This window comes from Hemiscyllium ocellatum, chromosome 3 (genome assembly GCF_020745735.1).
Source record: "Hemiscyllium ocellatum isolate sHemOce1 chromosome 3, sHemOce1.pat.X.cur, whole genome shotgun sequence".
NCBI lineage: Eukaryota > Metazoa > Chordata > Chondrichthyes > Orectolobiformes > Hemiscylliidae > Hemiscyllium > Hemiscyllium ocellatum.
In genome coordinates, this window is record NC_083403.1 from 100313189 (window position 1) to 100337760 (window position 24572).

At 42.0% G+C, this 24572-nt stretch overlaps 1 protein-coding gene across 1 annotated transcript in view; it reads right to left on the bottom strand.

The window, feature by feature from the left end:
* The window catches only part of prim2 (DNA primase subunit 2), a 198450-nt gene extending 174515 nt beyond the window's left edge, over window positions 1–23935 (bottom strand). The window contains exons 1-4 of the mRNA XM_060821319.1: window positions 23722–23935; window positions 22729–22832; window positions 19399–19487; window positions 16469–16586 (exon numbers count right to left, since the gene is read on the bottom strand). Of these exons, the coding sequence (XP_060677302.1) occupies window positions 16469–16586; window positions 19399–19487; window positions 22729–22832; window positions 23722–23869 (459 nt within the window). The 5' untranslated portion in view covers window positions 23870–23935. The remainder of the gene's footprint in view (window positions 1–16468; window positions 16587–19398; window positions 19488–22728; window positions 22833–23721) is intronic.
* Between the last annotated feature and the right edge of the window lie 637 nt (window positions 23936–24572).

Consider the following 24572-nt stretch of genomic DNA (forward strand, 5'->3'; position numbering starts at 1 on the left):
GAGCATGGTGCTGGGAAAGCACAGCTGGTCAGGCAGCATCTGAGGAGGAGAATCGACATTTCAGGTCGAAGTCCTTCATCAAGAATGAGTTAATCCAGAATCCCAAGATAATATTCCAACAACAGGAGTTGAAATCCGTAAAAGATCCATTTGGTTCATCAATACCCTTTAGGGAAGGAAATATGCGATCCTTATCTAGTCAGTCCTACATGAGCCACCAGACCCACAGCAATGCTGTTGACTCTGGAATGCCCTCTGGCCAATTAGGTATAGGTGATAAATGCTGGACTAGTCAGCAACATCCCATGAACAAATATAAAACAATGTCATAGGGAGACAGTTCGATTCAGTCTCATTGAAAATGGTCATTACCGGTCGCTGGTACTGGTGTGTTTATACGTGCCATTAGCTTTCTTTTCGATTCAAAACGTCAGTACTCAAAACATGGAATAACTAACCAAATAACTCTGTAAAAATGATTCACACAAATTGCAAAGTATCAAAAGTTAGTTTTTTTTCAATCAAATCTACTTGTAGTTTCTATATATTTAAATGAGGAAGAATTGAACAGAAGGCTGTGGTAATAGAATCCAGTAAAATGAGAGAAGGTTCATTTGCAGCATGAAGTCCAGTGTAAACATGTTGAGCCATGTGGCCTTTTTCGACACTGTCCATTCAATATTATGTAAATTATAATTATAAATTTAGAAAAATACTGGATCAAACAGCGAAACCTTGCAATACTCCAATAAATCAATCTGCTTTGTAAAATCACCAGAGAAATCAGTTAACGTAGTAGTACCAGCTGAAAATGCTGATACACACATTGGTCTCATTAAACATATGGACACTGCATTTGTTAAATCACAGCTATGTTAATCAATCAAACTGAGAGAATAATTTCCATATTTTTCCTCCAGGTCTTAAACAAACAATAACTCTTGCAACAACACCAACCAGCTTCAAATCACCAATTTATTGCAATTCCCAAGTTTATTTTTAAACTGCATCAAGAACAGAGAGAATGAAACAAAGTTTTCAGCAGATAAGGCAGTTCTTAGGGAGACTGAAACAAAAAAAAATTCAGCCTCATGACATTCTTGATTTGAAGTTTCTTTATGGTACACTTCCTAAATTTTTCATATTTTCTTTGAAACACCCTCATCTTTTATTAAAAAACTTTCAGTCTATTGGATTTCTATTTTTCCCTGATCTTTCTGAAAGCTTTTCCTTTCAAATCAGTGCCGTCATCACATATTTGATGATGAATTCATTGACTGAGAAAGTTAACTCTGTTTCCCCTTTATACAGATGCCACCAGACCTGCTGATATTTCCAGTACGTTTTGTTCTGGTTTTATATTTCCAGCATGCTTTCACCTTTTGTGTGCCTGAATAGTTTGCCCTCTAGCTCATTATAGTTGAGGGAACCTCTTCTGCAGAAAGAACATATTATTCAGAATAGCAACCAGCTTATGCCATGTTCATGTTTCAGATAAACCTCCTCCTATACCTTTTCATTTCACCATTCATGGGAAATGGACATCACTAACTAAGCCAACATTTGTTGCCTGTCCTCAGGAAGGTGGTGGTCAGATGGCTACTTGACATCCGTAGTCATGTGTATAGGTGCAGCAACAGTACTGTGAAGTTCATCCTCCTTTTCCTCTGTCAAACCCTCATCCCTCCTTATCATTGCAATCTTCTCCAGCCCTACAATCTGAGATACTTCTGCTCCTCTAATACCAGACCGAAAAATTACTCATTGTACAATGGAGATAATTTTTAAAAGAACTTAATGCTGTTACCCTACTTCCTTTAAACAACTTCAACATTTGCTGTTCTCATAAGCACGAGCATAAATTGCAGCAACTGTTCCATCATTAATCTGTCCTTCACATTTAAAACAAAAAAGTTCAGTACAGATTGCAATCATTACCTTCATCCATTATCTGATCATTCAGCAGGGTACAGCAATTTCACTAAAAGCATGGAGGCTGAGGGCTAGGATTCTTGAACTTTTGAAAACTGTTTTAATGACAAATGACAGAGCAGCAAGGAAAAAAAGCACCAGAATAATAGCACCACCCACTGGATTAGAAATTAAAAACAGTCATCAGATCATATTCACAGGGATGGCAAATCACAACAATAGCATTATCCTCAAGATCTAACTTTTTCCAGAGTCCTCAAGAACAAATCTAATTTATTAAACTATCTGCTCATGTAAAAGTCACATTTTTTTGACTTTTTTTAAACATTAAATTTATGGGGCTGAATATTACATCGAGTCTACTTTTGAGGAACTGAAATTCGTGCTACAGTCCAAAATACCATATCATTAGCAGAAGGCCAACTGATGTCTAAACAAATTAAAAAACAATGAATTATGACTGTTTCCCATGAGTGCTACAGGGGAACTGAGCTCAGTTGGGTGCACACAAAAGAGAGGTTGTCATCAGTCACTAACCTGGTTCTGGATTAGTGGTGCTGGAAGAGGACAGCAGTTCAGGCAGCATCCAAGAAACAGCGAAACCGACGTTTCAGTCAAAAGCCCTTCATCAGGAATAAAGGCAGAGAGCCTGAAGCATGGAGAGATAAGCTAGAGGAGGGTGGGGGTGGGGAGAAAGTAGCATAGAGTACAATGGGTGAGTGGGGGGGGGGGGGGGGGGGGATGAAGGTGATAGGTTAGGGAGCAGAGGGTGGAGTGGATAGGTGGAAAAGGAGCTAAGCAGGTAGGACAAGTCCTGGGGACAGAGTTGAGTGGAAGTTTGGAACTAGGGTGAGGTGGGGGAAGGGGAAAATGAGGAAACTGTTGAAGTCCACATTGATGCCCTGGGGTTCAAGTATTCCGAGGCAGAAGATGAGGCGTTCTTCCTCCAGGTGCCTGGTGGTGAGGGAGCAGCAGTGAAGGAGGCCCAGGACCTCCATGTCCTCGGCAGAGTGGGAGGGAGAGTTGAAATGTTGGGCCACGGGGCGGTGTGGTTGATTGGTGCGGGTGTCCCGGAGATGATCCCTAAAGCGCTCTGCTAGGAGGTGCCCAGTCTCCCCAAATGTAGAGGAGACCGCATCGGATACAATAAATGATATTAGTGGATGTGCAGGTAAAACTTTGATGGATGTGGAAGGCTCCTTTAGGGCCTTGGACAGAGGTGAGGGAGGTGGTGTGGGAGCAGGTTTTACAGTTCCTGCGGTGGCAGGGGAGAGTGCCAGTATGGAAGGGTGAGTTGTAGTGGGCCGTCGACCTGACCAGGTAGTCACGGAGGGAACGGTCTTTGCGGAAGGTGGAAAGGGTGGGGGAAATATATCCCTGGTGGTGGGGTGTTTTTGGAGGTGGCGGAAATGTCAGTGGATGATTTGGTTTATGCGCAGGTTTGTAGGGTGGAAGGTGAGCACCAGGGGCGTTCTGTCCTTGTTACGGTTGGAGGGGTGTGGTCTGAGGGCAGAGGTGCGGGATGTGGACGAGATGCATTGGAGGGCATCTTTAACCACGTGGGAAGGGAAATTGCGACCTCTAAAGAAGGAGGCCATCTGGTGTGTTTTGTGGTGGAAGTGGTCCTCCTGGGAGCAGATACGGCTGAGGTGGAGGAATTGGGAATACGGGATGGCATTTTTACAAGAGGTAGGGTGGGAAGAGGTGTAATCCAGATAGCTGTGGGAGTCGGTGGGTTTGTAAAAAATGTCAGTGTCAAGTCGGTTGTCATTAATGGAGATGGAGAGGTCCAGGAAGGGGAGCGAGGTGTCTGAGATGGTCCAGGTAAATTTAAGGTCAGGGTGGAATGTGTTGATGAAGTTGATAAATTGCTCAATCTCCTCGCGGGAGCATGAGGTGGCGCCAATGCAGTCATCAATGTAGCGGAGGAAGAGGTGGGAAGTGGTGCCGGTGTAATTACGGAAGATCAACTGTTCTACGTAGCCAACCAAGAGACAGGCATAGCTGGGGCACATACGTGTGCCCATGGTTACCCCTTTGGTCTGGAGGAAGTGGGAGGATTCAAAGGAGAAACTGTTCAGGGTAAGGACCAGTTCGGCCAAACGAATGAGTGTGTCGGTGGAAGGGTACTGTTGGGGACGTCTGGAGAGGAAACAACAGAGGGCTTGGAAGCCCTGGTCATGGCAGATGGAGGTGTAGAGGAATTGGATATCCACGGTGAAGATGAGGTGTTGGGGGCCGGGGAAACGGAAGTCTTGGAGGAGGTGGAGGGCATGGGTGGTGTCTCAAATGTATGTGGGGAGTTCCTGGATTAGGGGGGGATAGGACAGTGTCGAGGTAGGTAGAGATGAGTTCAGTAGGGCAGGAGCATGCTGAGACAATGGGTCGGCCAGGGTGGTCAGGCTTGTGGATCTTGGGAAGGAGGTAGAACCGGGCAGTGCGGGGCTCCCGGACTATGAGGTTGGAAGCTGTGGGTGGGAGGTCTCCTGAGGTGATGAGGTTCTGTATGGTCTGGGGGATGATGGTTTGGTGATTTGGGGGGAGGGGGGGGGGGTCATGGTCGAGGGGGCAGTAGGAAGAGGTGTCCTCGAGTTTACAATGGGTGAGTGGGGGTGGGGATGAAGGTGATAGGTCTACAATGGAACCTGATGAGTCTTAAACATTTGCACCAAATTGGTGTGACTTGTACACCAAAATACAATAATAATGAAAAAACTCATTTCATCATTGTAACATTTATGTATAGGATAATATCAACTCAAAGGTTATCTATTATCTGTGAAGAATTAGGGTTGATTTTTATACTAGGTATATGGAAAATTACAGACTTTTTGGCCAAAACTAAGGGGTAAAACTTTTACAACGAGTATTTACAGTATTTCATCATGGGACTCAGGATTGTGGCTTGAAGGACCCTTTGAACATCTAAAACTTGGATTTCTATGGAGAAATATTATTCACTAACTTCATGACCCCCTCACCCTGACCTCCACCTCTACACAACACAAATGATAATGAGTGAATTTAATTTTGTCCTAAACTTTCTACTAGTGATAATCCTGTTGATATTGGACACCTCAAGAATTCTTATAGACAAATTAAACTCCCTTGGAGAAAGTGAGGATGCTGCCTGACCTTTTGTGCTTTTCTAGCACCACATTCTCAACCAAAATTTCCTTGGACTTCTCAAAAACCTTTGTGTGTTTGCACCATAAACTTAAACCAATTAGCATTTACAATCTTACAAAGTTATCCACTCAGTTTCTCCTCTCACTCTGTACAAATTGATCATTTACCTCTGGCTCTTTTGTAAAGGCACAGAATTATAAAACACCCTAAGAGGTCACATAGACATGTGCAAAGATCAATCCAGTTCATTCCTCTCCTCAGCTTCTTCTACTACTTTTGCAGTGCTTTTTCTTCACTATTTATTTCAGTCTGTGTTGAAATTCAACGGCATCATTCTTCATTCTGTATCCACCATCCTGGCAGTCACTTGATGGTCTTTGTTTCTTTGGCAAATCACCTTCAAATCTGCACTTTCAAGTTATTCATGTGCCTGCCACTGGAAAACTCAAACCAAGTGTTTTTAATTTTAATTATTTGTAAATCACATCCTTGAAAAATACAGTACTTGCTCTGCTGGACTCGATGCCCTACTTGGGCAGTGCACCTTTGGCATATCTTACATTCTCCAGGACATTCGACAATCTATTTGCAAGATTAATGGTGCTCACCACTATTTACGGGTAAATACCACAGCAGCTTCTGGTGAGATAACAGGACTAAAAGGTGAATATTGGTAACTATTTCCTTGATAAATGTAAGATTTACAAACTGACACCTTTACAGTGCAATTAAATGATGCTATCTGGTCAAAGTGGATAAAGAAAGGAGCCATTTCAGAGCTTCCTCATGTCAAAAACAAAGTTCCCACTTGATGGGGAGTGTGAAAGAAAGATAAAGATAACTGTAAATTTTCTTCAGGTCTTGCAGAAATTCTGCTTTTTTGCTCATTAGTAATTTACTTAGTGGTTTACACCTCATTCATCTTTCTTTGTCCACCACCATCACACACTATTGTATTCTGCTATCACATTTGGTCATTTAATCTCCACTACCCCTTCATCCCGGACAGGAATTCCCTTTTGTTCTATTACCCTCTCCATCCTTTCTCCTGGTTCAGCATAATTTACTAATGGTGAAATATGTAAATTCTCCAGTTCTGGTGAAAAGTCACCAACCTGAAGCACAGATGCTGCCTGACCTGTTGCTTGTCCTCCAGTTCTTTGCCCAAAGGTAAGCTCGAAACAGAGCACAATAAACTGAACTGCTGGTTGGGCAAGGAGGGAAGTCCAGGATCCACAACAGCTGGAAAGGGAATACTGTGCCATGCTATTGACACCAATTTGATCCTCAAAACATCTATCGAACAAAGCCTCCAATGAGTCAGTTGCTGTGGCAATATCGCTTTTTACACATACCTTGAAGACTGGATACTAACTGCAGAGGCTCTAATTTCTTTTTGTAACATAACCAACCAGGAGTCTCCCATACTTACCATCTTCTGTTGGCATTAAGTGCTATCCAACATTTTCTAAGTTATGGAAGACATAACTTAGCAAAGATGGAAAGAGTTTTGAAAAATACCAAAAGGTAACCATGACTTTGGAACCTTCTCAGCAGTTTGTAAGCCTCAAAATAGAATGTTACTTTTGAGATCATATCACTCCAGTAGGAGCACAGAATGCATCATAGTTCTAACCTTAAAAGTGTTCTTCAATACTCCAGGTATAAAGTTCAAGGCACAAATAAACGTTCAGCTTTTTTTTTCCCATAACCAGTGGCGTGTCGAACATAGAGCAAAAATGCATAGTATCTAACCCCGACAGCGCAAGAATATCAGAATCAAAACTAAAAGTGGACAGATACCAATTCATTTGAACTTCTTTCATTTGGCTTTCTATCCATCAGGCTTGTCCAATATCACAGTTTTGACCTTTATTGAAAAGGTTTAGTTTAATGGATTTAGTACTATGACACCAAGCAATTCAAAACCTAGGCAGGTAATCATGGACATATCCAGACAGCTTTTATTTATTGACAAGTGAGTTTTAAACCTACTGGGTTCGAGTAATGGCCTCTGGATTAATTCCACTATGCTTAAAAATGGAATGCAGCTGTGTGACTGATCTTAATGGAACAGCAAATGGTGAACAATTATGCATCTAGCAGCACTATAACAGAGGGAGCACTTCAGCATTACAATTGGAAATTCTGTTCCTGATTACTTTCAGAAAAATAATCACCTCTTGCAAGTTTCCAAGGTAGCTAGAAACTGTGGGGCCATATTGCACCTCAGTGTTGAAGAAATGGGAGACAAAAGGGGAACAGTAGCAATTTAAATTTATATTGGGCTTTTAGCAGAAAGTATGTCAAAGGGCTTCACAGGAGTACAATCAGACAGCAGTTGACACTAAGCCAAAGACAGAAATGTTCAGAGAAGTGCTTGATTTAATTTGCACCTTAAAGAAAGAGATTCAAGTAATTACAGGTTAGGCAGCTGAAACCACAGCAGCCAACAGCAACATAGTGGAACCAGCAAAAGGTCAGAATTGGAAGAATGTAGAGATATCAGGGGTTACAGGGCTAGAAAAAAAATTGTAAAGAGAAGGAAAGCCCACAGAAGGCTTTGAAAACAAGGCTATAAATGAGATTCAAATCAATGATATTCAATACTGATAAACAATAATTACTTTGGGACTAAGCATCAAAAATCACTTCAATCAAGCATAAAGAACCAAATACTTCAGAAAGCCGAGAGAAGATCTAATTGAAAACATTCAAACCATGAGGTATCCAGAAAGAGTAAACAAAGAAAAAGAAGCAAAGAAGTGACTGGAGGAAGAATGTTTTCATAGTGAGGTTAAGATTTACAAATGTACTGCCCAAACGTTTAAAATAGGCCAGCTTAATGAGGACTTTTAAAAAGGGAATTATACAGCTATTTGAGAAGGAATCAAGTGTTCAGTTATGGCAAAAAGGTGGGAGAATGGCATTAAGTGAATAACATATTTTGAAAGCCAGCAGAAACATGATGGGTCAAGCAACCTTCTTCGGCACTGTATACATTCTGTGAAACAGTTCAGTTATAGACGATCTGCTGTGCCAACAACAGAATCAAACAAAGACTGACACCAACACGAGCACAGCATCATTTCATCAAATTCTTTCATTTGTTTGGAACAAATGCATTATAAGCCAAAACATTTGGATATATTTAAACTATCAGGAAACCTCTCAACACAATCTGATCAACAACAATGGGAATAACTCTGCTGCTGTGCAAGAATCTCAGTCTGTACAAATGTATGAGTGCCATTTTCTTTTTGATTCTAAAGGAATGTTTTTTTTTAATAATGCTGAAATTAAATTTTAAAGATAACAGGTTATTCAGCCAATGGAAAAAAATTGATGGGGCACTTAAGGTTTTCATAATCACAGATCTGGATCATCTTCTAAAGTGATTTTATTTCTGACAGCGGGCATCTTCAAAAACAACTCTGTGACACCACATGAAAGACAACAAGTTGGTGATTTTTAAATACAACACATGTAGCCTATGGAGAATCAGTATAAGGAATGAAAGTATCTCTCAGTCATAAGATGTTATAGCACAGGAGGCTGTTCAGTCCATTGTGATTTTGAGTACTTTGAAAGAGCTATCCAATAAGCTGTACTGTCCAGCCTTTCTCCACAACTTCACAAATTATGGCTTGGAAAGGGTGGGCGCTAGGAAATTGTTTCCGTTAGGTGAGGAGACTAAGACCCGTGGACACAGCCTTAGAATTAGAGGGGGTCAATTCAGAACAGAAATGCGGAGACACTTCTTCAACCAGAGAGTGGTGGGCCTGTGGAATTCATTGCTGCAGAGTGCAGTGGAGGCCAGGATGTCTTCAAGGCAGAGATTAATAAATTCTTATGTCACAAGGAATTAAGGGCTACAGAGAATGCTGGTAAGTGGAGTTGAAATGCCCATCAGCCATGATTGAATGGCAGAGTGGACTCGATGGGCCGAATGGCCTTACTTCCACTCCTATGTCTTATGGTCTTAAATTAGTTCTCATCATGTTCATGCACAATTGCCTTAAAGTCTGATGAAATGCACTTTCGGAAGTATATTCCTAGCTAAGAACATTTCCAACTTTGTCTCCAGTGATTTTGCCCAACACAAACTTTGCTTACCACACAATTGCCAGAGGAAAAAAGGTCTTACTCTATTGATGCTCTATTAAAATACCTCAAAACTTCAAATACCTCCAGTAGATTAGATTAGATTACTGACAGTTTGGAAACAGGCCCTTCGGCCCAACAAGTCCACACCGACCCGCCGAGGCGCAACCCACCCATACCCCTACATTTACCCCTTACCTAACACTACGGCCAATTTAGCATGTCCAATTCACCTGACCCGCACATCTTTGGACTGTGGGAGGAAACCGGAGCACCCGGAGGAAACCCACGCAGACACGGCGAGAACGTGCAAACTCCACCACAGTCAGTCGCCTGAGCCGGGAATTGAACCCGGGTCTCAGGCGCTGTGAGGCAGCAGTGCTAACCACTGTGCCACCCACTAGGTCTCTCTTTAAGCCTCTGTACTAAGGAGATGGTTCTGCCCTCAGTATGCATTCACGTTCGACAATATACAAATGAGAACACAGGCTAAAACGACGAAAGCACATTTCAACAGCAAAGACAGATTCCTGAGGTGTTTTTCTCTTGGTTCAGTATCAACTGCTCTATGCAATAATATTTGAACTTCAGATATAACAAGCTTCTGACTCTTAATACTGGACTCAAAACTGATCTTTGATCGATATGATCACTTCAGCTGCTTTCAATTTCCTTGTGGGGCAGAGGAATTGTTGCAAGAACAATGAACCCAATTAGTCGAAGAGTGTGATGCTGGAAAAGCATAGCCGGTCAGGCAGCATCTGAGAAGCAGGGGAAAAAAAAAAATCGACGTTTCAAGCATGCGCTCTTCATCAGGAAGCCTGATTCTCCTGCTTCTCAGAAACTGCCCGATTGGCTGTGTTTTTCCAGTACCACACTCTTTGACTCTGATCGCCAGCATTTGCAGTCCTCACTTCCTCCTAATGAGCCCAATTAGCTTCTTTTTCCCCACACCCCCACCCCAGCATACAAATCATAATTGTGAACCAAGTGCATAATTTCATTTACCCATAATGGTACAGTATTGCTTAATAGCTTTACAACACAGAGGTACACTTTCCAGAGTGTTTCTCCCCAGCCAAGATTTGCCATAGATCTTTGCATTTTGCAACAGGATAGCTGTGGAAAACAGATGATGGTACGAAGTATTCAGCCTAGATTCTGTCGTCACTATGGTTGCAAGGCAGGCTTCATGACCAACTATGGTTTTCACACCCGTCCCTGAAGTGTGGATTTCTAACTACTTCACAAATTAAGAGCAGTTTTCCTGCAAGTTTCTCTTGAGTTTGTTTCTAAAACCTAGCACACATGAGCCTGGTACTTGTTCTGTTAAGCATAGTTACTGCAGCCCAGTATTAGACTTGAAGGTCAAAATGTATAGATTTACCACCAATTTCCCTAAACGACCAAAAACAAAATTGGGAGTCAGCTCCTGCAAACTGAATTAGAAACAGAAGTAACAGAAGAAAAACAACTTTCACTGTGATACACAACTTTAACAAGAGCACCAAAAAGATTTCTAATTTAGGCAACTTAAACTCACACCTTCAACACCCCCAGCAGCATACATACTCGATCACAATTGAGACAAAACGATTTAACACAATGAGTGGAAAAATATTAGACATGGTAAACAAAATTCCAAAGATCACAAGGTGCAAAGTTATTTTCTCAAAGTCCTTTTAATTTTTGCAATGAGGCTATGTTGTCCCCTGCAAGGTGATGGAGGTTCTTTGATTTGATGGTTGATCAGGTGGACCTAGGCTTTTTAAGTTTTCTTGATTTCCTTCTGTCTTTTCACATTTCAAGTGAGAGACACACGCACACACACTTGAGGGCCAGATTGATTAATGCTTCCTGTTTGTAGGCTCTTCTGGAAATTAGTTGTTTTTAGAAAACAGTCTGCAGCTCAACAAGACAGCTTCATCAGGCAACATTGCCTAAATTCAAAATACTCAGTGTGACTCAGTCTCAAATTCTCCCTCTTGCTCTTTCAAAAAGCAACATTACAGAGGAACCTCGATTATCCAAACGAGATGGCCAGGCAATATTCCATTCGGATTAATGTTTATTCAGTTAATTGATTCAATGCCTCTCCTCTGGGGCCTGGAGTTTTCTGAAGTTTCCTTTTTCCTCGCTCTGCCTGCCTTGGTCCCGGTCTCTGTGTCAGGGTATGTTTCTGAGCAGACACACACTTGTTCGTAAGGGAAGACTCATCTAAATGTAAAAACTTAAGTGTTCCGAACACAGACTCACTTTGTGAAGCAATAATAGAAGTTGCAGTAAAGTGACATCTGCTCAAGAACTCCAATGCAAGACCGTTTTGGAGTAAAATATCAACAAACACCATGCTGCCAAGACAATCTGCAGAAATCTATGATGTTTGGAATCATCAAATCCATTCACGTATTTGATAAATTGGGTAAAAAAACTATTGGAATTTTATTTGTTATTTCAAGGTGCCTGTAGACAAATGTGAACAATCAATTCCTCATACATTATTTAGATACATTCTGAGATGGATAGGAATCTTCTTACAGACGGCCAGAAGGAACTTGCACTAATAAAGTGCCTGTTAGGACCTTTGAGCATCCAAAGTGCTTGTCAGTCTTTTTTTCTGGAGTGCAGTCACTGTTGTAATGAACAGATACTCTATTAACATGGTATATCAAGATTTGGAATTCTCACTAAACCCACGCTTCCCAAACCCATAGCGTATTGTAGCAAAGCATCAGACTGCTTATGGAAGCTACAGAAGTGTCAAAAGAAGCCCAAGTCATGTCAATTTGCCCATGTCATTTCAAAAAGTGACTACATATCTTTATTAGGATACTCTCAACGTTGATGCTCTAAATGCTAAGCTTTTCATGGGGGCCTCTAGATATTGGCGAATGCAAGATTTGATTAGCGCATTAAGCAGGCAGAAAAAAAAAAGCAAACTTGCACAGATCTTGCATCCCTTGACTTGAGCAACCACAGATTCAAACTGACATGCTTCATATACATGTAGACTCAGTTAACAAATTAGCTGTTTACAGGTCATGACTGACCTCCGGTCTTAAGTTTCAATATCACCACACAGGAAAAGTCCACCTTCTCAGGAGTTCAAACTTATATGGCCCATGTTGCAAAATTTCAGCCATATTGAAAAAGGTCACATTTTTTCTTAGAATGAAGACAAAAAGATTTCTGACTATAAATCTAAAAGGATTCATAGAAATAGCCATAGTCTCAGCAGAAGAGAATGCTACTCTCTCATGAAATAGAGACAACTGGTGGTGGTTTAAACTGAGAATCACCATGCCTCAGGTAAAGGGGCGGGGGGGGGGGGAAAATGTTGAAAAGGAGGGTCCTTCATGATAACCTCAGTCGGTGCAGGAATTAAACCCACATTGTTGGCGTCACTCCAAATCACAAACCAGCTATTACCTAACTGAGCTACCTGACCCTCTTTAAATCTTAATATAATCTAGTAAGAAATCTCCCATTTAAGACCAATCTTTTTTCCCCTCAGACAATAGAGTGCCTTGGGAAACCTCTTCCTCAAAAAGGAAATGGAAGCAGAGTCTGAAAACTTTGAAGGCAGAGGTGGATAGATTCTCAACAAGCATTGGGGTGAAAGGCAGCATCATGGGGCAACCAGATCAGGCTTGAACTTATCTAATGATGGAGCAAGTGTAGGGACTGTATGGCCTACTTCAGCTCTGAACTCGTGCTTTCATCTATAAAGAAAGGAAATACTTCATTCTCCTATGCAACTTAACAGCAATATTTAAGCTCAAAGTAATGAGGATTAGACCAAAGAAAAAACAAAATCCTAAATTTAAAAAAAAACACACCACGTCTGATAACCTTGCCTCAGAACAGCATGGTGTAGAACGCCATTTAGCCCACTGAGTCGATGGTCTATCAGCGAGCATTCTAGTTAGACCAACTTGTTCCCCATTGTATGCATAAATTGCAGTTGTCAGGGCCCTTTCCATATTACAAATTGATTCAGGGTACAGTGCAAGAGTCTTGAATCTAGAGCCAGAACCCAAGTCCTTCATTCAAATTCCAATTTCCACCACATGTCCACCCAAAATCTGCAAAGTTTTAAACATAATTCAGCATCACAGGGCATGAATAGGATTTTGACAAAGTAAGGGGTTCTTCTATACAGTATGATTCTAGAAATCTATGAATGGTGTTTACCCTACTGAATTTGGCTCATATCGGCAGAGATTAGGTCGAACTGCTCATGGTTACAGATCCATCACTAGCGGAGGGTAGTCAATACTAAGTGATCAGCAAATTACAACACAGCGTATCAAGTTTTTTTTCCATAAGCATATTGGGAGCAGTAGATGACACTTCGTAAAAGGTCCTTTTAAAGACCATTTAAACTAAACATGCTATCATCTCCTATCTGGTGCTGTTCATCTCAAATAGGCACTCTATCCACTTCAAATTTATTGGAAGCAAGTTTTCTCCCAGTGTTGAATTTCTACGTGAAACAGAATGGCAACAATTTCAGTAAGTAGCTGTCTCGCTTGACAAACAAGGTTCGAGTTCAAATCCTACTCTGATAACTCAGACACAATGTAATCTGACCTCACAATATGCTCCTAAAGAATGCTACATTGCTAGAGGTGCTGTCTTTCAGATAAGATTTTAAACAAAGGTTTTCTCTACTCTCTCAGACGGATGTTAATTTTTACACACTATTATTCTGAACCTCTGAGAAGTGGCCCCAGAAGCTTGGACAATATTGAGCCCTCAAAGACACAAAACAGATTACCTAGTCATGATCACAGTGTTGTTTAAAAGGAGTTTTGTATGCATAAATGGGCTTCTGCAATTCCTACATTACTTTTGAAATCTAACTAAGGAATTAGTTAATTCGCTATACACTACCTCTGGGGAGTCCAAAGGTTTTGAAAGACATTAAATAAATGTATTAACACATAAGTGTAATAAATTTATTCTTTATTGCTCAATGCAGTTCTTTAGTTACAAGTCTAGAGTAAACAGTTGCCTGCAATGACATGAACCCTGTGGGAAGTTAATAACATTACTAACCTGAGTTTGGAGTAGGGATGGTCTATTTGGTTAATCTGTCAAGGAAACAAAAGTGCATTTTTGCAACATTGCAATGTGCCGAGTGCTTCCTAAAATACTCCACGATCAACCAATCCTTGGTCTCCAAAATGGAGTCACAATTACTTCAACTGTGCAACATGGTGATGAGTCTGGATCATGACTATAGCGTAGTTGATGGGAGCACAGGAAGTGGAACTGTTATGTTTATAGTGAGATTTTCTTTACAAGCAGAGAATTAACTGCAATGGATATAGTTGCAGATATTTCAACATGTTTATCTACAGCTGAGAGATAAACAGGAAGCAGATTGGAAATAATAGTGTACAACCAAGAAAGAAACAAACAGACATGGGTTTCAAATGAAAGACACAATTTGACTGGCAATCATGGCAATCTAGATTTTCTCCCTTTCAACAGAAATTAATCAAAAGGAGGAACTAGCCTAAGTGGTAAGTCAGCATACATCAGGTGACTATCTAGTTTCAGAAATCCATTTTAAACACAGATCAAAAATGTCAGAAACAAAAATGAAAATTCAGCTCTTGTGAATAAAGCAACTTCTTTGTTAATATCAGACTCCTAACCTTTCACATTTGACAAGCCACACATGGAAGGCCTGAGGGGTGAACTTGGTCTAGCTTTTATGTACATTGTTCTTGAACTGATGGACAAAATGTCTGTGCACAGTCTACCCACAGTATACACACCTCTTTCCTTTGAGAAATGCAATACCATCTTGGTACTTCCAAACAACTGATTGTGACATGAACCAAGCACAGACTGGAAAATGTTCAGCTCTGAGGCAGGTCAACTGGTACTCCCTGCAAGTTACACATTTTCACCATTCTGAGTAACAAATTTTCCCCTGGAATTCCCTGAGTTCTTAACAATGGCCTCATATTTATGACCTTGGGTTTTAAATTTTTCTACAAATGAAACATCTCTCTGATCACCAATTTCCAATTGCTTCACAGACATAAGATCAGTTCACACTTATCTAGAATAAAAAGGAGTCTCAGTTTGCATCGCCTTTTGCTCTACTATAATCTTAGTTCTGGTATCATCCCTGCAAATCCTTTATTGCCCTTTTGCCAGAGCTTCCATTCCCTTATTAAAACATGCAGACCAGAACTGTGCAGTCTACCAAAGTTCTATATAAATTAGCACAACCCCTCTGCTTTTCAGTTCTATCCTAATTAAATGAATGCCAGCATCTCATTCAGAGTCATGGAGCCCTACAGCACGGAGACAGGCCTTTTGGCCCAAATTGATCCACGCCAACCAAAATGTTCATCCACACGAACACCATTTCCCTGCATTTGGCCCACGCCCTTCTAACCCATTCCTATTCATGTATTTGTCCAAATACCTTTTAAATGTTAGTGTACCCGCTTCAACTACTGTCATACCACCCTGTACAAAAAAGTTATCCCTCAGGTTCAGTTCTATTCTTTCCCCTCTAACCTTAAATTGATGTCCTCTAATCCTCAATTCCCCAACTGTGGCAAAAAGACTGAGTGCATTCACCCTATCCATGTCTCTCAAAAATGTAATAGAGGTGTACAAGACCATTATTTAATGTAATAATTAAATCTTTATTAATTTGCACTGCTTTCCTTAATAACTTCTGAATCTGCATCAGACCAAAAGAGCCTTGACAATTTTTATTTTGTGAATGAAGGTTCTGGTATAACAATCAAGGGTCAAAGTTTTTAAAATTCAGAAACACCAACTTCCAAACTTTGTGAAACGGTCCAACAGCTACTACTGTCAGTCAGCAGCCATTTAAGGCCTCTTTGGTTTAGAATATCCTCCAGTCAAAAGCTTGGCTACAGCAAGGAGGAGAGTGGTGGTCAAAGATAGTGGAGTTAGAAATGGGAAAATGGTTATAACCTAACCACAATGATATTCTGTATATATAAAATTCAAACATTTAAATTAGACAGAATGGACAAGAAAGAGAGATTCTGATGCTGATACCAGGCAGATAAACACCCCAGAAAAAAAAGTTTTTTGCATGAACAGAATAACAAGTGCAGAAAAGCAGAAACCCTAATTGTGCAAGATAAGGAAAGAGAAAGTTTAAATCGAAAAGCACGCTTCTGCATACTCTATGCACTTTGATACAATGGAATTATGATTTAAGTCAATCACGATGAACAATGAGAAAAGCAAAACAGTTGAAAATTGACAACATGCACGAGGCTGATTGTGTACTCACAGCTTGATATTCCAACTTGTTGTGCTTGAGAAATTCTAGCTGTTTGTTATGCAATTCGTTGAATCGGAAACGGAATACTTCCAACTCCTGCTGGATAAACCATCGTCTCAGATCTTCCCTGAGGAAGCAAGGTATAGGAAAAGGGGGAGGGGGAGGGAAAAAATCAAATCAGCCATACATTTAACATACTGAAGTTCAGATCTCAAGTAATCATTCCTGCATAATAGATTGGGACACCTCCAGCAATAATTGCTCCTCCCAGAGTCTCAGGAAAATAGGAAATAGGAGAAGTCTTAGAAGCCGCTGAAGGTTAGCAGAATTCGTGATCTTAAAAAAAAATTCATGGAATTCATCAGCCAAGTTTAGGTCAAGATTTTCTTCCACTCACTGGGAATAAAAGATTTCCTTTACAAATCGAGGATGTGACTTTCCAACTCCACACTGACTACCTACAGACCTTGGGATAGAGTTTGTATCACAACCAAAAACCAGACACTCAGCAATTCACCACACTAAAAGGTCACATAGCAAGATTGAAGGCATCTGCACTCCTACAAGATATAACTGGCTTTTCCTCAATTTGACGCCACCATCTTTTCAGAGTTGTTGAACAGGCAGATCCTTGACTCAGACTTAAAAATGATATTTTATTTGAAACAAGGAACAAAAAAATGGAAGTGTGCAGATATTTCTGGTTTATGTTTCCAAATGTTTCTTTGAAAAAAAACTCAAAAAGAAAACTTGAACCATATGGTGTTCTTTTGCAGGAAGCTGAATCCTGCTACTTTTGTGGGACACACTGGCACTAGTTGTTTGTTTTGGGGGGTGGGGAGAAAAATGGTGGGCTGTAACTGCCCAGAAACACTTAGGATCAATTATGGCAAGTAGCTTCTCAGTGAACCGAAAGGAAAGTGATCAGTTGTGACTCAGACTGTTAACTTTGCTAGCAAGCAAAATTGCTCTTTCCCTCCTCTTAATTGGAAAAGAAATAATACTCAAATACATTGCAAATAGAAAATGTTTAATTCAAGCCAAGTCTTAGGTCCAACACACCGACTACCAAATTAGGGACCACATATACCACAAGTCTCAGCTACTTGCAAATGAACATGTTTGGATTTAAAGAGGTGACAGAAACCACTTCACACAATATGATGATTCACTCCTTCCAGGCCTTTATAACAACAGGATATGAACACAGGAACAGGGATGCCTTGCTGATATTATACAGTGCCTTGGTGACAACACATCTGTATTATTCTGTTCCTTATCTGAGGAAGGATGTTCTTGCAGCGAAGATTTATCATACTAATTGCTGGAATGGTCGGCTTTATGTTTGAGACAGGAATGAAGTGGTTAGGATTATATTTGCTAGAGTTCAAAGAATTGGGGTGTTGTTGGTGTTGGGGGGGGCAGGGGGGAATCTCTCAGATTTGACGGATGCCTCTTTTGCTTCTCCAAGACCTTCTGTTCTTGAATTTCCTTATCCAAATTCCTTGCTGAAAACACACGGCAGTTGGCACATTAATTGTACACTCTTTCACTCAATGGTTCGAGGTAACAGCTCATAATAAATGGTGGGGAGAGAATAACTAGCTAGTTTTCTTCTTTTAGTGCCTTCGCTTACAGAGACTTTCCTCTTTGCAGTCTGGAGGTTTCTATTTTGCATTGTTTACACATACTCTGCTCACCTGCCCAGGAGACAGTTGTCGTCATACTAATGTCCTCTGGCCTCCACAAACCAAATCAACAAACTCTCCCTGGATGAAGCTTAGTCTGCACATACAATCAACACCTTCCCTCACAGCTTGAAGCAAGCAACAGTGCAGATGCAACTCAATGAGTTACCAGCAGCTCGATTGAGAAGTACAGGATTACCTTCCACAGTCCTTAATATCAAAAAGTACTTCCCCATTTAGGTCCACAATCCAAAAGGGAAAACATAGAAGACCTGGAGTCTCTATTTGCCTATTAGTAACTAGTCACGTTTTTGCCACAAGTTTGAAGATTTGCTGCTTATAATAAGTAAGTGTTTAAACTGTTTTCTTGAAAAGGTTCCATTATTCATTGATGAAACCTGCTGAGAGTTTATTTTCTCTTAGACAGTGTTACAGTCAGGCAGTGACCATCCTGAAGATTCAATTGCTCTACTTCACACTTGTAACACCTAACTGAATTGTGGGGCAGGTTTCTGACACACTCTCCAACAGGGTCATGACAACAGAACTTTGGACACAGAAATAGATTCCCCATGCAGTAAAGGAGGACAGTGGTTGCTTTTATAAAAGTTTGTCCCAAGAGGGGGATGTTGTAGCAAAGAGACAGGGTTGATGCCATAGAAGGATCTATAAACAAAGATCAGAATTTTAGAAGTTGAAGGATTGTTTAACCAGAATAATTTAATTTAGGCACTAGATAATCTGGACATAGGCCCAAGTTTGGCTAGGGGTAGCAAACTTTGGAAATTAATTCTAGTTTATTAAGCAATATCTGAGGAGATTGGAGAGGGGAAGTCTGCCCTTAACCATACAAATTTCACAAAGAACAAGATGCATTAAAAAAAATTCCTATCAAATCCCAACCTGCCGGTCTCTCTCCACATACACCTGATGGTTAATTTGACTTTAAAAGTCACCACAAATCTGGGACAACCCACTGAACCACGATTGGTAAAACCATACTAACTCATGTCTGAACCCACAGCACCCTCTGGTGGTTATTCGATTTTGTTTAAATAATTTGAATTACTTCTTTGCAAATGCTCTGGAAATATCTTGTACATTTATTAACATGGAGTATTCCTGTGAATCAAATGTTATGCATTTGGAATTTGAAAATGGACATGTCAGGATCCTCACACTTTTCAAGCCATAAAAGAGTCACAGTTTTTAATAGACCACTTCAAAAGGAGTTCTGCAGTTTTCACTTACGACTGGCAGTAAGCAAGACGCAATATGAAATGCGAGATGTGATCTTTCCTTCTTATTTCATACTCATCCAGCTTCTCTTCACTTGAAACCTGGGAGAGCAGCAGGGAATGAAAAGGACATTGAATTAATCTCAAAATAAAACAAAATATAAAAAATGCTGGAGAAACTCAGTGGGGTCAGCCAGCATTTGTGGAGAGAGAAACAGACTTATTGTTGCAAATCCAAATGACCCTTTTGCAAAACTGTTCTGAAAACTGGCAACACCAACTGTTTTACTCTCCTTAGATGCTGTCAGATCTGCTAAGTTCCTCCAGCAATGTCATTATTTCAGATTTCCAGGATCCACAATATTTTCTTTTATAACCAAAATAAATCAGCGTTATGACCAAAATCATGAAACAAAAACAGCTAGAGAGGACAGGCAAGTTTACAATAGGAATTAAAAATCATGATCCTAAGATGGGTGAAATAGGGCAAATTAAAATTTAAGAATTTTTCTCCTTAGAGCAGAAAAGGGCAAAAGAAAATTTATTTGAGGTGTTCAAAATTATGAAAATATTTAAATATGATAATTAAGATGAATCTTTCCCTCCAAGTCGCACACTATCCTGACCTGGAACGATGTAGCTGTTCCTTTATCATCATTGGATCAAAACCCCTTTGTAACAGCACTATGGGTGCACCACATCCAAGGACAGAAGCAATTCAGTAAGGATGAGTATTACCTTGTCCAGGGAAATAAGTGTTGCCCTAATTAGAGACAACCACATCCATGAATAAAATCAAAGTTGGTGATTCTCAAAAAAGGCACCACAATTGTTCTTTTTATCCCTTCCAACAGCCAATTGCAATCCAGTGCATTCTTAAACCCTTGAACATTACCTATTGCCTTTAGTAACCTATTCCGATCACTGTATCAGCACCACCTCATGCTGCCACGAGTAGATTGAACAGTTCATCAACTTCACGAACACTTTCCACCCTGACGTCAAGTTCACCTGGACAATCCCAGACAGCTCCCTCCCCTTCCTGGACCTCTCCATCTCCAGTGACCGACTCAACATGGACACCTTCTACAAACCCACCGACTCCCACAGCTACCTAGACTACAGCTCCTGCCTCCTGTAAGAAGACTATCCCTTATTCCCAATTTTTCTACCTCTGCTGCATCTGCTCCCAGGAGGACCAATTACACCAAAAAACATCCCAGATGGTCTCCTTCTTCAAAGACTGCAATTTCCCCTCCCAAGTGGTCAACAATGTTCTCCAGTGCATCTCCTCCATTTCCCTCACCTCCTCCCTTGAACCCCATCCCTCCAATTGCAACAAGGACAGAATCCCAACCCCCACCACCACACCGTCCTCACCTTCCACCCCATCAACATCTGGATACATCACATCATCCTCCACCATTTCAGCCACCTATAAACAGACCCCCACCCCCCAATCTGGATTCCTGACAGACCATTCCTTCCGCAACTTCTTTGTTAGGTACATACCCCCAACCAACCCATCCTCCATTCCTGGAACCTTCCCCAACCACCACAGGAAGTGCAAAACCTGCACCCACACTGCCTCCTCGACTTCATTCATGTCCAACAGAGATTCACCTGAAGTTCCACACATCATCGACTATGTCCATTGCTCTCAATGTGGTTTTCCTCTCTCGAAAAACATCTGTGGACACGCGCTAAACAACCCACTACCCTGTGGCCAAACACCAACTCCCCCTCCCACTCCATCATGGGCGTGCAAGTCTTGGGCCTCCCCCTCAATCAAAATCTAACCACCTGATGCCTGGAGGAAGAACACCTCATCTTTAGCCTTGGGTCCCTCCAACCACAGGAGATCAATGGGGATTTCACCAGTTTCCTCATTTCCCCTCCCAGATCAATCCTTTCAACTCAGCACCACCCTCGAACTGTCCCAACTGTCCATCTTCCTTCGCACCTATCCAGTCCAACATCAACTCTCCTGCTCCTCGGCTGTTGCCTGATTGGCTGTGCTTTTCAAGCACTACACTCTTCGACTCTGATCTCCAGCATCTGCAGTCCTCACTTTCTCTTAAACTCAGCAAAGACCTTAATTTTGCCAAATGCGACCCTCTGCCAAAACTCTGAACTGAGTGGGACTCATCACCAACCCCTAGCAGGATGAATGAAAGTAGCTACTTTCAGGTGGGTATCAGGGTCAGCAGCAGCAGCACCGCTAGGGCCCACTTGGGGAAAAGACAATTCAAAGAGCACAAAATTGGCTAGCAGAACTTTAGAATCCCGTCAAAAGGGGGAATCTCTCATCCATACTTGTTCACTAGAGTGGTGAGAAGATGGAATTATATGAGACAGGTAGCAGTCTAAGTGATTTACATGTAAACCTTTAAAGGAAAACTAGAGAAACACAAGAATAACAAATTGAAAGGATATACAGCTAGATTGCAGAGGGAGAAGAGAAAATAACAGCAGGGTCATAGTGTGAAAGAAGTAGTGCAAGAAGAGGCTTCAGTTAACAAGAAAATCTCTGAATGGTATACTATAATCAGATCATTCTGTCACCCAAATTTAAGGGGAAATACTTGAGGCGGCATTTGATGATTAGATTAGATTAGATTAGATTACTTTGTGTGGAAACAGGCCCTTTGACCCAACAAGTCCACAGTGACTCTCCAAAGAGCAACCCATCCAGACCCATTCCCCTACGTTTACCCCTGCACCTAACATTACAAGCAATTTAGCATGGTCAATTCATCTAACCTGCACATTTTTGGACTGTGGGAGGAAACCCGAGCACCCGGAGGAAACCCACACAGACACAGAGAAAGTGTGCAAACTCCACACAGACAGTTGCCTGAGGCAGGAATTGAGCTCGGGTCTCTGGCACTGTGAGGCAGCAGTGCTAACCACTGTGCCATCATGCCGCCCAACTCAACTGACCCAGTTACTGATTGACAGTAACTAAGTCAATTCAAGTTTAGGCTTTTGCTCATTTACCCCAAGGCCTCACTTGGCCAGAGTCAAATTCTACTCAGTAATATCACTGTGAAGCACTGTGGCTGTTTAACAATGTCATTATATCAAGATAAGTGATCACTATTAAAACTCCCATCAAGAAGGGGTGTGAACAGCTGAATAAAACAAGACATGACAGGAGTGGCACAAAGTGAATAGCTCTTTCAGGAAGCTAGCAATTGGAAAGAATGGCCTCATCCAAGGCAACATCAGTACAATTCCAAGTGAGAAATCTAGAATAGCATGGAGAAAGCCAAGGGTGAAATACCAAACAATGATGCTGATTTCTTTTCTTAAAGAATCCTAATACATTGACAATACTTACTCTATAAGGAAATCTCAGTTTTCGAAACTCAGCTTCCAGTTTCTTGTTATAGGCCTCTGATGCCCTGATGTAGCTAACACCAAGTGTTTCTATACATTTGAGAACTAGGAGAGAAAAAAAATGCGCTGGTGATGAAAAACATTGAAACAGTCCAAGTCTGTGACTAAAGCAATTCAAGCACCAGGGGTGTGTGTGTGTGAGGAAGAGAGAGAGAGAGAGAGAAAGAGAAAGAGAGCTCTGTCCAACTACACCTCAGCCCTCACCTTTCCAATAAAGACAAGCTCAGCTTTCCAACCTTCAACTCCCCCCCCCCACCTATGTGAAGGTGCTCATTCCTTAAAGGATTCCCGCAAACCTCTTGTGCATTTGCTAAGAGTCTACGGGATGACATCCAGAATTCCAGCTGCGGTCTAGCCTCTTTGTCCTTTACACCTGTCTCCTCCATTACCCCTACATCCTTTCCTCCACATATTTCCTCCTGCGCTGTCAGTAACCTGTGCCTTCCAATTTAACACCCAACCCTCTGAAACCTTGTCCCCTCCCGACCCTGTCCCCCCCCCGACCCTCTGAAACCTTGTCCCCTCCCGACCCTGTCCCCCCCCCGACCCTCTGAAACCTTGTCCCCTCCCGACCCTCTGAAACCTTGTCCCCTCCCGACCCTGTCCCCCCCCCGACCCTCTGAAACCTTGTCTCCTCCCGACCCTCTGAAACCTTGTCCCCTCCCGACCCTGTCCCCCCCCCGACCCTCTGAAACCTTGTCCCCTCCCGACCCTGTCCCCCCCCGACCCTCTGAAACCTTGTCCCCCCCGACCCTGTCCCCCCCACCCTCTGAAACCTTGTCCCCCCCCCCGACCCTGTCCCCCCACCCTCTGAAGCCTTGTTCCCCCCCCCGACCCTGTCCCCCCACCCTCTGAAGCCTTGTCCACCCTGGTCCCCTGGTCGTCCGTCCCCTCCCCCGATTTCTCCCTCCATCCGCCGCGCGCCTTCTCCTACGTTTCAGCCTCTCCACCGCGAAGTTCTCGAAATCCTGCAACGAGACGTTCTCAATCGGTGGCTGCTCGTAGAACTGGATCGGGAACGGATAGACCTCGGCCAAAGGGGAGCATCGCTGACGACGCGGCCTTGCCCTGGAGAACTCCATCACCTGGGGCCTAGTGCAGCGCTACCGATATGTCCCAGCAACCGACCTAGCGCGAGCCGCCTGTAATCTCCCGCCACCCGCTTCGTCAATCACAGCGCGCGCTTGCGAACCGGGCAATCCTATTGGTCAGAACCATCAGCGGGTTAACCAATCCTAATGCGGATCAACCTAACACACCCGCCCTTTGGTCGGGACTTCCTCAAAGTTAGCCAATGACAGTGTGCGGCTGGTTGTCAACTCCTCTATTGGCCACGACACGCAAACAAACAGCCAATTGTAAAATGGTCGGTGAATTCGCAATACTTCATTGGACGAGACTGATACACGTGCAAACATAGGTCGCGCGGCTGGGAACCAGCGACCTATTGATGATGTGGAGGTCCCTGTTGGACTGGGGTGGGTAAAGCCAGAAGTGAAAACGCACCACTGTTATAGTCCAACCGATTTATTTGAAATCACAAGCTTTCTAAGCGTCGCCCCTTCGTCAGGTGATTTGAGAGAGAAGCACACAGGGATGGAATGTATAAATCACACAACACCAGGTTATAGTCACAGGTTTATTTGGAAGCACAGGCGCACAGAGCACTGCTCCTTGGTCAGGTGGGACACGATCATAGGACACAGTAAAATATCAAAATGTCGTACAACTAATGCAACCTATTGAACAAACCTAGATTGCTGTTGAGTCTTTAATTACTTCTGA